A 16,319-nucleotide genomic window follows, 5' to 3' on the forward strand; every position below is an offset into this window, starting at 1 on the left:
TCCTACAGTCTCCCTGCACTCCTACAGTCTCCCTGCACTCCTACAGTCTCCCTGCACTCCTACAGTCACCCTGCACTCCTACAGTCTCCCTGCACTCCTACAGTCTCCCTGCACTCCTACAGTCTCCCTGCACTCCTACAGTCTCCCTGCACTCCTACACTACAGTCTCCCTACATTCCTACAGTCTCCCTGCACTCCTACAGTCTCCCTGCACTCCTACAGTCTCCCTGCACTCCTACACTACAGTCTCCCTACACTCCTACAGTCTCCCTGCACTCCTACAGTCTGCACTCCTACAGTCTCCCTGCACTCCTACAGTCTCCCTGCACTCCTACAGTCTCCCTGCACTCCTACAGTCTCCCTGCACTCCTACACTACAGTCTCCCTACACTCCTACAGTCTCCCTGCACTCCTACAGTCTCCCTGCACTCCTACAGTCTCCCTGCACTCCTACAGTCTCCCTGCACTCCTACACTACAGTCTCCCTGCACTCCTACAGTCTCCCTGCACTCCTACACTACAGTCTCCCTGCACTCCTACAGTCTCCCTGCACTCCTACAGTCTCCCTGCACTCCTACAGTCTCCCTGCACTCCTACACTACAGTCTCCCTGCACTCCTACAGTCTCCCTGCACTCCTACACTACAGTCTCCCTGCACTCCTACAGTCTCCCTGCACTCCTACAGTCTCCCTGCACTCCTACAGTCTCCCTGCACTCCTACACTACAGTCTCCCTGCACTCCTACAGTCTCCCTGCACTCCTACACTACAGTCTCCCTGCACTCCTACAGTCTCCCTGCACTCCTACAGTCTCCCTGCACTCCTACAGTCACGTCTGATTAAAGCAACAAACTGCCTAAAACAACAGAACATCAAAGAGTGTCTGCTTCCAGTGACACAGCTTTTATTGAAGTCATTCCTTGTTACCATAAGGATGACATGACAAGCATACTGCAGATGTTTGTATCAGGGGCGTCAATTGGGTATGGCAGGGGTATGCAGCTGCCATACCCTGGGTCCAGGGGGGAGAATACAAGTTTCTTTAAAATATAAATCCATGAATGTCTCATTGTCTATCTGTGCTGGTTATGTTGTTAAAATTACATTAAAATAACTACAAATGCAAAATTTAACAAGGTATTATAATTATATTCTCCACACTTTTATTCTCCCCATCTTGACAGAATAGTAGCCTATATTCCCAGGTTCCACAGGTCAGCTGCACAGGTGCAATTCATTATTGTTAATTGTGGCACGTTTACTATATTATGTCAAGTTTAGCTGCACTTGAACAACTGTTCCAGGCTGCCATATCCAGCCTAAGAAACCATAGACATTTTAGGGGGGAAAAAAATAGAATGTAGGCCTACTTCTTAAAATAAATGTATCATGCCTAGCCTGTTGCTAAGGTATGGCAACATGACTGGTGTCTTGCACGTGCGCAAAGTCATGTTGCCATACCTTAGCTTTTTCTGAACTGACGCTACTGGTTTGTATGCCACGACAGCTACTTTCATCCATAACATTATAGTGCCATGCATGCATACCTAATTAACTACACAGGTACAGTAGCACATGTACAAATGAGTGTGTACAATTATCTTTACCTTTGATACAGTATGCTGCTGCTGTATGCATGGTTTGATTTGTAAAACAACAACAACAACAACAACAAAATTGACGATGAGGCTTTTTCTTAATTTCTTAATTCCTTATACAATTTTGTGAGACAATTACTGAAAATAGTAGATCTACAATCTCACAATGCATTGTGATGTGTTGTATAGTTGTACTGTAGATATGCAATTTTTGCAATTTTTTACACAGTACATTTTTGGAACAATTACTGTAATTAAAGAAAATTACCAAAAAGATGCCATGGGTTAATGTGGTTAACATATTTTAAATTAAATTAAGTTGTGATATACACATCAGTCATTCATTTTACAAAAGGAAATGCATGTATTTTAGGCCTAGAGTTATTGAATGCTTTAACTGTTGAAAAATAGCAGATATACAACAGCGCGGCACCGAGTGCCGCGCTGCGAGCTTGTAGATCTGCTATTTTTGAAAAGTCGTGAAAATGTGTGAAAATCTTTGAATATATGTATTTTTAAAGCGAACGTCTGTAACTCAAATTTTGCTTCTGGGGGGTCCCTGGAACTAAATATTTTGAGATGGGGGTCCGTTACCAAATAAATATCATTTTGGGGGTCCTTCACATGAAAACCACTGACACAGTAGTCTCTCAAGAACAGACTAACTGAGCTCCAGTTAAGTGAAAAGGACCTTTTCTTTGATGATGGCTAGCCAGATTGCTGACATAGAAACATAGGTTTGTCCAAAAAAAGACTCAAAAGACACTTATAGAATCGGGTCAAAATTCAAATTTTCACGATTTTTCAAAAATAGCAGATCTACAAGCTCGCAGCGCGGCACTCGGTGCCGTGCTGTGAGCTTGTATATCTGCTATTTTTCAATGGTTAAAGCATAAAATAATAATACACAATAATGTGTACCCGTTCTGATTGGGTTAATAATTCACTCTGACCAGAAGCAGGGAGGCACGGCGTCATCCCCCTCCCCCCAGCAAATCAAACCCTGGGTGTGTGTAAACAAATGCGTCTGCTGATGAATGTAATGTGAATGTATCGAAGCAAGAGCGTTGTGAAGGAAAAAAACGATCCAATGGGATTCATTATCTTATCTTTTATCTTTGCATATAGTGGGGTCTGGTTTGCGGCTTTGCTGACTTGAGATAAGATAACAGACTATCTCACAAACTGTGCATTACTGTCACACTAATATTCATGTGTAGAATCTGAACTGTATTCTAGCAATATGTACGGGGCGGCATAGCTCAGGGGTAGAGAAACCGACATTAGAGCACGAAGGGTTCCCAGTTCGAATCTGGGCTCCCCCTGAGTTAATGTCGAAGAGTCCTTGAGCAAGACTCTAAACCCCTAGTTGCTCCTGGTGAGTAGGTTGGTGCCTTGCATGGTTTCCTCTGCCATCGGTGAATGTAATGCACAATCTATGTAAGCGATATATAAATGCAACATTTACACATTTTAGGCATTCATAACAACTAATGCCATAACAACATGAAGCTCATTAAATTAGCTTCTTCAACTTTAACTGAACTCTTACATCAAAATGTTTTATGTAAAATGTCTTTTTGACTTTGCCAGACTAATATCTTTGGGAGACTTTCATATGCTCTTTGAATGGAATACTAACAAATACGACTGCATGGCCTTGGCCATTCATCTTAATTCATGAATTGAATAGTACTCGGCTCTGACTTTAATCAGATCCCACACAGCATTGCTAAGAAAAGAACCATGCGCTCAATGGCGTACGAAGCTATTTGATCTCAAGAGCTGCATTAATGTGAGTGTGTCAGCTATGTGCAGCTGTGGTTAGAGAGAATAAGAGGCAGGTACATGGAATAAAGGGTTGTAGCGGGGTCCACAGATCACTGTGTGGAATCTACATTTTATAGTTTACAGTTTACTTGTTACTTGTTTTGTTATCCTGCACAATGAGGCCGGGAACACATTTTAGTGTAGTGTAAAACAAATCGCCGAACGGAGCACAAACAGGCTGGAAACCAGGCTAGTACATGTACAGTATGTAGCAACATTTGAATCATATTTGATGTTTTTTCAGAAAACTTAGGTCAGGCCTAAAAGGGTTAAGTACAATACACAACGTAGCTTGAACTTCTAACAAAAATGGGTACACCCACTCTTTACTTGTGTGGCAGATATTGAAAAATATGTTATAACTAGGGCTGGGACTTTAACTGATTAATTGCGATTAATTAATTGCAGAAAATTAACACGATTAAAAAAATTAACGCATTTTAATCACACTTAGTTTTTGCACCACAGAACCATCAGTTTCGGGCATACTGATCATAGCGATGCACCAACCAAGAAGAGACAAACAAACGCAAAGGGAGAAGTAGTCGATCAGAGTGCTTTGCTTTGCCCAGTGGATGCGAAATTTTGATTTAAAAAACTCACTTGTTGATTCCCTCGTACAACAAAATGTGTTTTACTTGGAAAAAAAAAATGCTTCTCAGGTCAAATATCGATGTGCGATTAAAATGCAATTAATTGCGATTAATTAATCACAGAGCCTGTAATTAATTAGATTAAAAAATGTTATCGCATCCCAGCCCTAGTTATAACACACTTTACATTTCAAAAGTAAAACCAAAGCATGACTAAAAGATGATTTAGCTGGAATATGAGTCCAAGGGTAGTTCAATTTAATGCAGAGTCCCAGAGAGAATGCCCAGTAACCTTTAGCCTTTAACTTAGGTTATGTGAAACATAGAGGGGTAGTCTTACACCAACATAACAGACTGAGTCAACTGTTGCTGACCTTCAATTATAAAACTCAATCAAAAATGTAATTAACCCTCATCCTCCAAACATTTGAATAATTGCCTTCAAACCACATGTAAGGTTACCATGATCCCATTAAAATGAGCTGCCATGAGCGATACATTCTGAGGGTAAAAGTGAAAATGAGTTTGATTTGGACGTCTTCGACATCAGGGAAACGCCAATCTGGCTAGCCATCGTCCAAAAAAAAGTTATTTTTCCTTCCTCATCACAGAGTCTGTTCTTGAGAGATTAGGGAAATGTCAACCCGGAAGCAGGGTTGTAATAGTTCTATAATGGGAGGACATGTGCAATATGCCAGTAACGTTTTATATTTATTCAGACATATTGAGGGTGAGTTAAAAGCCAATACATGCAAAATTGCATAACCCTTGTTGCAGGGTGAGGGATTTCTACCTGGTCTCAAATGAAAAGCATGTTCATTATCAAACACATGAACCCTAGCGTCCCAATTGTCGTGGCAAACATTCGCCAGCTCATCTAACAAGCTCAGAACATACATTTTACATTGCAACACATTGAATGTGAGCCTGTAGATTGGCCATTTCCACCTAAGAGATTTAGTGTAGACTGAAAACAGGAAGAGCCCTGAGGGACTCAACTATCTAAGGCTAGGGCTCCACCAAAATGACGGCGTCGTGCCGGCGTCGGACGGCGTCAAAAAATGAACCGGGCGAATTTGAGCGTCCGACGCGGACGTTGACGTCGGCAGTGGAGCACCCTTCATTGATTAAAACGGGAGCGTTCCCAGCGTTGACGTTGACGCAACGCTCGACGCGCCCGGTGGAGCCGGGGGGTTACATATCGCCGTTGTCGGGCAGAAACCTTGTATCTCCAAGTTTCAAATTTGTAAATTTTTTCGCAAAGTAAAGCACTGCTTCATCATATGGCCATCGCTCAAAAGTAGTGAAAACAGCCGATCTACAAGCACACAACGCCTCGCACCATGTTAAAAATTATAAATACAAAACAATCTGTTTTGGACATACAAGGTTTTCACCCGACAACAACGATATCTAACATAACATATAAACGACCGAATGTCTGATGTCTGATGTCTGACTCGCGCACACTAAACATAACACAAAAATCAATAACTTGTCTGGCTCGGCGACCATCCACTTTCCAACTTCAAATGTCTGTCCACTTCTCATAATCTCAAAATATTTGCCATTTATTTCATCATCTTTTAGCCTGTACTGTAGGTGGCGCGCATGCGCACACCACATGCAAAAAGGTTTACACTTTTCCTTGCCACAGACTGGACTGTCTACTGTCTACTGGACTGTCTACCGCGCAAACAAACACAGAGAACACTCTGCCAGAGTAGTTGCCCAGTCAACACATCAGCACAACATTTACAAATCGTGAAATCCACCGTGGGTTCCAGCCGTCTGATGACGTGGGGTTATATCTATATCTATATTTCGTTGTTGTCGGGTGGAAATAACCTTGTATCTCCAAGTTTCAAATTTGTACGTTCTTTTGCAAAGTAAAGCCCTGCTTCATCATACAAGGCCGTCGCACAAAAGTAGTGAAAACAGCAGATCTACAAGAACACAACGCCTCGCACCGCGAGGCGTTGTGTGCTTGTAGAACGGCTGTTTTCACTCGTTTAAATCATTTTTAAATGATAAATGCAAAACGAACGGTTTTGGACATACAAGGTTTTCACCCGACAACGACGATTTAACCCTTCATTATGGGAAGGCTCAGTCCTAATGGCTTTCATTCTAACACCACCAGGGTGGCTCCCATGGCAATATCTAACTGGCCTGCAGGAGGTCTGAGATAACATGCTGTTGAATGCCTCCCTCCTTAACACTTGGCTGCTGCTAAGCAATTGACCTTATTTAGAGCAACAATCTGTAACTTATTTTAATGAATACCAGTAAGACTCCCTAATCAGGAGATAAGCGACCGCCAGGTCGCATGTATGTTGTCTGCAAAAAGCAACCTCATGGTGGCGCAAGAAGAGGGGCATGTGAGAAATCAGGGGGGTCACGTGTGACGAGACGTGATGGACTGATGGACTGACGGACTGACTGACAGACAGCTGGTGGAGGTTTTCATAGTGACTGCGACCTGACTGTCACAAATAGAATAGGTGACCAAGCTTAATAGATGCTTGGTCTACCTATGTTTTTCTTAGATTATCCTACTATTTATTTGCATTTGATGTATTGATGTTGATGTGCTGATGTATTACCTTTATTGTAAGTCGCTCTGGATTAAGAGCGTCTGCTAAATGCTTAAATTGTAAATTGTATATAACAGTGCCCTTGGTCAGGAGCGTATCTCCGCCAGGCTTGGCTGCCTAACCAGGACTGTGCAGCAGTCCTGACTCCTGACACAAGTAAGGTGCAGTTTGTACAATAGACTTTGCAACATTTAAGTTCCCCTATGGGTATAAGTGAAAGCAGTGTTGGGAGGTGCACTCATGTTGCTTTCATGATTTTCATGTTTTTCTTTTGTTTGTTGTGAAGACAATTACAGAGTGTTTTTCTTTCTTCTTCTTTTTTTACATATCTACAGGCAAACAGTGTGACGTATTATAATGTTTTATGGTCCTTGTCACAAGACCATGATGTGTGCATAATTTGTTTGTGCGTGTGTGTGTGTGTAGGTGTGGGTGTGTTTAACGTGGAGGTAATGTGGGGGTAATAACAAAAACTGTTTCCCACGTGGCCCCCGGGGGCCACAGGCGCACTGTACCACACTTGGCACAAACACTGTTCAGGGGCCTGCCATCAGAATAGTCACACCAGGGGTCACATTAGGGACCCCCTTCTGGATTAGAAGGCTGCGTAGCGGCCTGAAAATCTGTTGTGAAAAATGTGGGCCGTGTTCTTCCTTTTCCTATTGGAAGTGTGCTTGTACATTTTCACACCATTCAGTCTAGCAGTGCCCGCGATTCAGCTCACAGGCAGAAACACGGACGGACAAGGACAAAAATGTAATCCCCTCCACCCTGGCGGAGATAATTCAATAGTTAATTCAATATATTTAACACATCTGCAGTGGTTGGAGATGCTCTCCCTATTCTTTCATATAGATAATATCTTCCCTGGCCACGCAGGGATTTTGTCTTGGATGAGCGGTAGATGTTTGGTCTCCCATACTGGAGATAAAACATACAGATTTTAGTTTCAAGTGAAACCGCTGTAAAACAACGTTATAAACAGTATAGTGAAATAAGTGATGGTAAAGTAATGACACAGATACTAATCATGCATTAGTGGTCTTGAAAATGCAGTGTGACCTTTCAACCTCATCGCAACAGTCACTCTGTAGCCAGTAGAACACAGAACAGATACCACAAAATGTCATCTCTGTTTACTTTGGCTGAAATCGAGGCAATGCAAATGCAAAGTGACATTTCATTGTCTCTCTCTCACGCCACCAACAGATATTGCACATCAAATTCCATGAATGCCATGCATATTGTTTCACTGAGGTGAATCTCACTAGGTTTTGTTTGTAATTTGACTCTTGCATGATGTCCTCATACTCGGCGTGGATTTTATTTTTATTTTTATTATGTTTTTCAGGCAGAGCTGTGATCACAGCAAGAGCCATGGAGTGGAGTGGGGCTTTGTGCCGGGGGGCACACCTCAGTGAGTCCGACGTCTCATTACTCCCACTACGTGGCTACGTGTGCGGTTAGGGTTAGTAATGGGGAGAGTCGGATGAACGCAACGTCGGAGTAATGCGAGTTGGAACAACAACACGCACCCCTATGTGACAGATCTCACACAGCACACCAGTAATCCAACCGGGTCCACACTACTTGGTACAAATATTGTTCAGTACTCTGGCAAGGAAGCTGCCATCAACACCTTCAATGTACAATTTGTGCGATAGTTCAGTACTACTGCGCAGGCGCAACTTCTTCTTCATGTGCAGTAGCTTCTGCTACACTGGATGCCTTACGGCACATTGCTGCCTCCCACAGGTCGGGTGTATAACGCAGTTTGTAAACGCAGTGCAAATTATTTACATTGACCACACAAATTAATTTCCATTCTATGACTGAGTTTCCACAAAACCGTCTCTCAGAGTGTTGTCCAGCTCTTCAGCCCTTATAACCTCCACTCTCAACAAACTCCTAGCTGCCTCCCCCTGGTCAGCCGGGGTGCCTGATGGAGGGGAGAGGAACTGGTTGGAATAACGTGTTCCTTCCATGAGCTACGTCCAAACCGGGGAAATCCCCCCTGTCAGGTGAAAAGAAGCAACTTCTCATGCATAGAAGGAAGCATGAGGTCAGTCCGTTGTCTCCCTAGGTGCGGCAAAGGGAGAGCAGAGCCCAGGATTACATAGGCAATAAGCACTGGGTGAAAAAATGGGTTACAAAATCATGGGATAAAAAAAAATAAAAAAATCCTAGCTGCGTCCACGTGGCGACCGCGATCACGCAGCGTCAGTGACATGGAGAGCACATAACTTTGAAAACAATCACAGCTGTTGTTCAGTTGTGCAAACATACTGTCGACTAGAGTTTTCTTAATACCGCTCCTGCCCGCTCCCATTGGATTTCTGACCATTCCCGCCCGTTCCCACAATGATTTCATTTCTGACCGCACGCAGTTCATTTCTGCCCGCCGCTCCCACCCGCAACGAAATAATTACAGGCATTTAGTCCTGCCGACTCCCGTGACGCATTGTACCGTGTGTCCAACAAACACAGTCTCACTCCCAAGGCATATGTTGACGTTTGTGCAGTCCTGCAGATTAGACCTATTATTCCATTGGGATCCCAAACCATTACCAAACAGAATGAGTGTGTTCAAGGAAGGGGCATTTGTGAGGAGTTGCTCACAGATAGAGGGAAAGTGTTTATATCGCGACGGGACATATATTATAAATAGTTGCAATCTGCTCAAGGTTATACATGTAATAACCAACACAACAGGGACACAACTTCAATTCTTATGACAGTAAGTCTACAGTCTGTTGTACAAACAGACAGTATAAAGTCATGTGATCGCAGGGAAAAACTAAACTGGGCCGTCGGATACGTCAAACAGCAACACTTTATTTTTCTTCACTGTTTTATTTGATTTGTTCAGCGTCTACTTACGCGTTCTAATAATATAGGCCCCATGCCTTCAAAGTACATGTTGTGGAGTCTTGCTGGGCCGTTAGACCGCTAAGCACCCCAGCGAGGAGAGATAGTGGGACAGAGGCAGAGTTCAGCACCAAGGACAGCGTCTCATATAAAAATATATAATTTCCTAAAAATCAAGCTGTGGCAACCAAAATCAAGGCGTGACGGGCCGCCACGGTAAAATACATATAGGTGAAACATTGCGGTATGTCCATACATGGGCATTCCAAGATATGGGCTTAATATTGATGACATCATGGATCTCCATATACTGTATGGGCATAAAAGGGACGAGGACGGAATGGTTAGCACTGCTCGAACAGGGACAAGGACTGAGAGATACAGAGATATTTGCAAGCTTGACTCGCCCAAGGCAACCACACTTGCAATTTCCAATTGCATCTTTCTAGTTGTGGGCTGGCCTGAAAGGCGAGAACACTATGTTATCTTCATTATTTATTGAGCGGTGCAAACCGCTCCTATAAGTGGCTGTGCGTGTGTCTGTAGCCTTTTTCCTCAGCGTTTTGCCATAGTAAAATGTGTGTACGTAGCATCATGTTTGTCTAGTGATGTCATATGTCGTATGTCTGTAGCCTTTTTCCTCAGCGTTTTGCCATAGCAAAACGTGTGTGTGTAGCCTAGCCTGTACATCCTAGACTTAAATCCTAGTCTGAAGACGTTATGCAATCACGACCACCGCTCACTTCACATTGGGTGTGATTTTTTTTAATTATCTATGAAGTTCCGCCCGACAGTACAAAGTCATGACTACAACAACAATGAGTTTTGTCACTGAAATGTTTTGTTTGGCACAGGTGTGACACATTCACCAATCAAGTGATGATATATATATATGATATATATATGATATATATATATACTGTCATATTCACCGAAAATTACTTTATGCCTCAAGAAGGTCTATGACCCGAAAATGACCTTGCTACTGTATATATAAAAAAATTACATCTGATCTGATTTAGCATTTTGAGTGTGCTCCTTTTAATTGTTCAAATGTGAGAAATATATATTGAAGTACTAAAATGTTTTAAAATTCGAAATCTACAAGCTCAACATTCATTGCGATACTATGCCTTGTGAGCTTGAAAATCTGAAGTAATAATGCATGTGTTGTATAACTGGTAACTAAAGCTGTCAAATAATTGTAGGCCTAGTGTTTCTCAACCTTTTTTCTGCATGGGCACACTTTTCATGTCCCAAGAATCCATGGGCACACCAACATAATACGGGGGTGTAAATATCGTCACTGTCGGGAAGAAACCTTGTATCTCCAAGTTTCGAATTTGTACGTTTCTTCGCAATGTAAAGCCCTGCTTCATCATACAAGACTGTGCACAACAGTAGTGAAAACAGCCGATCTACAAGCACACAACGCCTCACAACCGCGAGGCGTTGTGTGCTTGTAGAACGGCTGTTTTCACTAGTTTAAATCATTTTTAAAATGATAAATACAATACCGGCTTTCAAGCAGTTTCAAGGGGCACACTTGACCCTTCTCAGGGGCACACCAAAGGTCCCCAGGCCCAGCGGTTGAGAAACTATTTGCCTCTGAGATGTAGTGGAGTAGAAGTTTTAAGTATCAAAAAATTTAAATACTCCAGTAAAGTAAATGTACCTCCAAAAGTACAGTACTTGAGTAAATGTACTTAATTCATTCCCGCACTGATTGCTACAGTATAATTTATGCACAGATGATTGTCTTTGGGCCCCAAGGGAGAGGGTGACGAGAGCCTGATGTTGAAACTTGAAAGGCCAGTAATTACAGGGCAAATGATTGGTTATCTGACCTTTCTAATAAATTAGGTTGACCACTAAAATCCTCTATACTTGGTGAACTTGACCGGGGTCGTCTCCGTGCTTAGTCCACTCCTTTGCGACATGTTGTGAGCTTGTAGTGCCGTGAAAGTTACCCCCCAGAATAGGGATGCTAGGGTTCAAGTGCTCATACAGTACAAGTTTAGATCTGCTTTAACATTTTCTATGGTACACAGACCTTTCTTTTCCTCTTTTTCTTTCTCTCTCACTCTCACACACACGCACTCAGTTTAGTAATCCAGGCCAGCATATGGCCTGACACATAGTGATTTTCACCTCTGCGGCCGCTCTTATCTTCATCTTTAAAATTGCGCATCATATTTGTAAAAGAAAGACTTGCTCACGGAGTTAACCTGAAGTGCATTAATCTGCCGGGCTGACAGGGGGCAGTAGCTATTTCCGAGGTAGCCGCGAGCTCCACCAATCACAGATGTCGATGTCACCGGATGTACATTTTTTGCAGTATGGGTAATGCAGTTCTTCTCTAGTTATTAAAACAAGATTTTACTAAAACTAGAGTGATTGCATACACACTTGGGGTTCTACAGGAGTAGAACCATTTTACAACCAGCATCCTAGTGGTAAGTGTTCATTGAATTGTTATGACTTTATGCCTGATAATGAAATCCCTTATGGTGTAAATGAATGGGCTGTTTACTTCCGGCACCTCACTGTGATGCTCTATAGTGTGAAATGTGTGAGCTCGTCGACCAGCTATTTTCTGCAAACAAACTTGGTGTCAGAGGGAGAAAGGAGGGGTGCCGTCACGTACCTTAGCGTATAAAGTATCTTGCCGTCATTCCATATTCTGAGCAGCTGATTGGGTGTGGTAATCCAATGGGAATCGGCGGTCTTGGAGTTCCTGAAGATGGTGTCCGGGAGCCAAATGAGTCCCACCATGTTGCTGTTCAGAGTCAGTATCTTCATTGTGCTGTTGTATCTGAGCCGGCTGTCTGTCCACGTCTGAGCAAAGATAATGTCGATCTGGTATTCCTACAAGAGAACGTCAAAATGACAGGCAACAGTAAGTGGTTGTGGTTGTGTAATGGCTCATAGTCAGGGAAGATTAGCAGAATATCTGTCAAATCTGGGAATAAATTCCTTACCAAACAATTTCTTCACCAATGTGTTCGTAAAGGTGTCTAGTAACATATCTAACAAAGATTGAAATTCAACATCCCTAGCAAAATGTTTGACAGCTAGGGTAATTCTGGGTCTCATTCACTTACTGTACACTGTACTATAAGGGAAAAAATCACTCCCAACAATTATGCTTTAAGTGGGATGTGAGGGGTCTAACTAGGTGTTTTTAATTATTCTGAATCCATTGCAAGCATTTGTTTGGCACGAAAAACATTCCTTGGGCCAAAAATGGACCCCATACACCTTGTGAAAAGTGATGACTCATCACTAAACCATCGTTTTTGTGCGTCTGTTTTTGGCCCAATGAATGTTTTTCGTGCAAAACAAATGCTTGCAATGGATTCAGAATAATTAAAAACACCTAGTTAGACCCCTCACATCCCACTTAAAGCATATTGTTGGGAGTGATTTTTTCCCTTATAGTACAGTGTATAGTAAGTGAATGAGACCCAGAATTACCCTAGCTGTCAAACATTTTGCTAGGGATGTTGAATTTCAATCTTTGTTAGATATGTTACTAGACACCTTTACGAACACATTGGTGAAGAAATTGTTTGGTAAGGAATTTATTCCCAGGGTTTTATTAAAATTCCCTGACTATCAGGGTTCAATTTGCTGAAAATAAAAACCAAACAGAGGGGTCTTAACTACTTCATCTTTCATTAAATTGTTAAACATATCAAACATATCAGACAGTGCTATGTAATACAAATAAAATCCCCCCCAACAAATCAAACCCTGTATGGGCCAAAAGATATTTATTTTCAAATGTACAAACAATCAACCAAACCAAACCATTCAGCAGGGGCGTCAATTGGGTATGGCAGGGGTATGCAGCTGCCATACCCTGGGCCCAGGGCTGAAAATAAAAGTTACTTTTAAATATAAATCCATGAATGTCTCTTTGTCTATCTGTGCTAGTTATTATGTTGTTAAATTACAGAAAATAAGTGCAACATTTAAAAAAATGGTCACTTCAACAAGGTATTATAATTATATTCTCCACACTTGTATTCTCCCCATCTTGACAGAATGGTATATTCCCAGGTTCCGCAGGTCAGCTGCACAGGTGTAATGCATTATTGTTAATTGTGGCACGTTACTAACATGCCAAGTTTAGCTGCACTTGAACAACCATTCCAGGCTGCCATATCCAGCCCAAGAAACCGTAGAAACGGGGGAAAAAATAAAATGTACTTAAAATAAATGTATCATGCCTGTTGCTAAGGTATGGCAACATGACTGGTGTCGACACCAGTCATGTTGCCATACCTTAGCTTTTTCTGAACTGACGCCACTGCCATTCAGACAGAGCAGAAGCATGTCACACTCTCCCCAAGCTAAAACTCCACCTCTATTACAGAGCGTATTGATTTTCGTGTCACCATGGCATGACGTATCAAGCGGAGAGGTTTTGTGAAAGTTTAGGAACATCAAAAATTTGATTTTCTTGTGGGCCACGGGGAGAACGTGCTAGCAAACAATGGTTAGACGACAGCGCGACCCCGCTGTCGTCAGCAGACACCATGAAGGGGAATGCTTGTACGTACAAAAGGGAACCACACTCCCCCTGGGTGTCGGATTCGCTGTTCTCGTAAAGATGACTTTGTGGTCTCGTGTCTACCAGGGGCGTTTGTCATTTGTAAACATAAAGTGCTACACTAAAACACTTCTGCTGTGCAGAGCTAGTGTCCAGGGAGCCTTCGCTGGGGTACACTAGCTGCGCATCATGTCTCAGAGGAGCTTCCTTCCATGTTCATGTGCAGACACACAAAAAAGAAAACATTGGTTCGAAAAAGAGGTTGCCTCTACAGTACCGCCTCTGTCCCCACACTGTCAGAGGTCCCCTGCAGGTGACTGTGTGAACATGCGTTTAGTCCCCATAAGTATAGCTAGACACACACACACACACACACACACACACACACACACACACACACACACACACACACACACACACACACACACACACACACACACACACACACACACACACACACACACACACACACACACACACACACACACACACACACACACACACACACACACACACAGAAAACATGGCTCTATCAGAGAGGCTTTTATTAAGAATTCAGAGGGGAATCCCCTCAGCTTGCTGACTGCATGGGATAGAGGTCATCTGCAGCTTTTAGTAGCTATAACATGGATTACGTGACTTAGCACTCAGTGTCGGGGAAGACCCAGAAATGTGAAGAAAGGCTGGAGTTAATGAGTCTAGGAGCCATTAATGCATACATTATACTACAAAAATAGCTGATCTACAAGCTCACAACCCTCCACGATGCAATGGTTATTTTCTGTATAATTCAGTATACATCAGGCTTATCCACTTTAACTACTACTTCTACACCAAATCTCTTCACCGAAAATAGCTGATCTACAAGCTCACAGCATGTTGCAAGATCGTCTATTTTCACCACATTTTCATCTGTTTTCACAGGGCCACCCTACAGCATCATACCAATTGTCACAGATATTAGTCAGGGACCACGGTGTCAGAAACATGACATAATTAGGGAAACATTGACTTGAACCGATTATAGCCGTGAAAGTATCTGTGTCACTTTAGATTTTAGCTATAATGTAGCATCACACATTTTTCAGAAAACTCTTAAGATTTAGAACATTGGTTTCAAACAGTGGTTCTCAAAAATGGCAGATATACAGTACAAGCTCACAGTGCGTCACTTAATGCCACGCTGCGAGCTTGTACATCTGCTATTTTTGATCGAAAATGATAGCAACATTTTGTTCCAATCGATTAAAGTCTTTTATTCTGAGCTGAATATAAGATGACAAATGTTTTGTGCCAGGCTGGCACAAAAAAATAATAATCAGATGGGGGGTCCTTGACAAGAAAAAGTTTGAGAACTACTGATTTAGAAGGCATTTGTGGCTGACTTTTTACTTAACATTGCTTAATCACTACTCTCTACAAAAGAAGACAAAAAAAATGCCAGCTCAATCAGTGAAAACACAAAGTGACTTCCAGGATAATTATAATTATACCTGACGTTGATGTGGAGCCCAGTTTGCCTTATTTGATGTCTCCACATGTCAGGGTCAAAGCCAGCTGGACAGAACAGAGTAGTGGCTAAAGTACGTAATCAGGCAATCATTATTCCGTTAGGGAGATGGAAATCAGTCATGACTCGTAATTGAATTGTATTGTATTAAAGTTTTCCATGATTTGCCACACAATAGGTAACGAGCCACGCAGCTGTGGGCAATCAGCATGTGTTGTGATCAGACCGCTGATTCCAGCGATAGGGTGTGCCAAATGTAGTTCTAAGAGCGGCCATTTCTTGGGTCAACACAGCCCTACACCGGTGTTCTGATTAAACTATAACATTAGTTCTATGCAATCAAACAATTGAAACACCTGTGTTTTGACCTAAGAAATGGCCGCTAAGGACATTGACCAATCAGAATCAAGCATTCAAACAAGCCGTGCAATAATGATGATAATTAACATCATGCTTGTAAGATTACCTCATTTACCTCTTGTATAAGCAGTTCCTAGAACTAGAAAGGCGTAGAAAGCAGAGCATACTCCACCAAGGGGAACTAGAACTAGAAAGGTGTAGAGAGCATACTCCATCAAGAGGGCATGATCCAATAGATGCCTTAATGGTCCACGTCACATTGATATAAACCAGCATGCGCACGCCGGTCGGCACCAAATGAACCCCACCGTTCATAGGATGCAATGGATGGCACTCGTGTTTAAAAATGCATTCCATCAAACTTTCAGATGCCGTTTTTCTCCCAGTGTGGAGGAAGAATGCTTAG

General features: G+C 42.4%; 1 protein-coding gene across 1 annotated transcript in view; it reads right to left on the minus strand.

Moving 5' to 3' along the window:
* gabrg3 (gamma-aminobutyric acid type A receptor subunit gamma3) overlaps positions 1 to 16,319 on the minus strand; it is a gene marked incomplete at both ends in the record, with an annotated part of 192,654 nt that overhangs the window by 50,940 nt on the left and 125,395 nt on the right. Inside the window, one exon of the mRNA XM_080735407.1 lies at positions 12,133 to 12,353. Coding sequence (XP_080591533.1) covers positions 12,133 to 12,353 — 221 coding nt within the window. The remainder of the gene's footprint in view (positions 1 to 12,132; positions 12,354 to 16,319) is intronic.

This window comes from Nannobrachium achirus (assembly GCF_963921795.1).
Source record: "Nannobrachium achirus genome assembly, chromosome: 1".
NCBI classification, from domain to species: Eukaryota; Metazoa; Chordata; class Actinopteri; order Myctophiformes; family Myctophidae; genus Nannobrachium; species Nannobrachium achirus.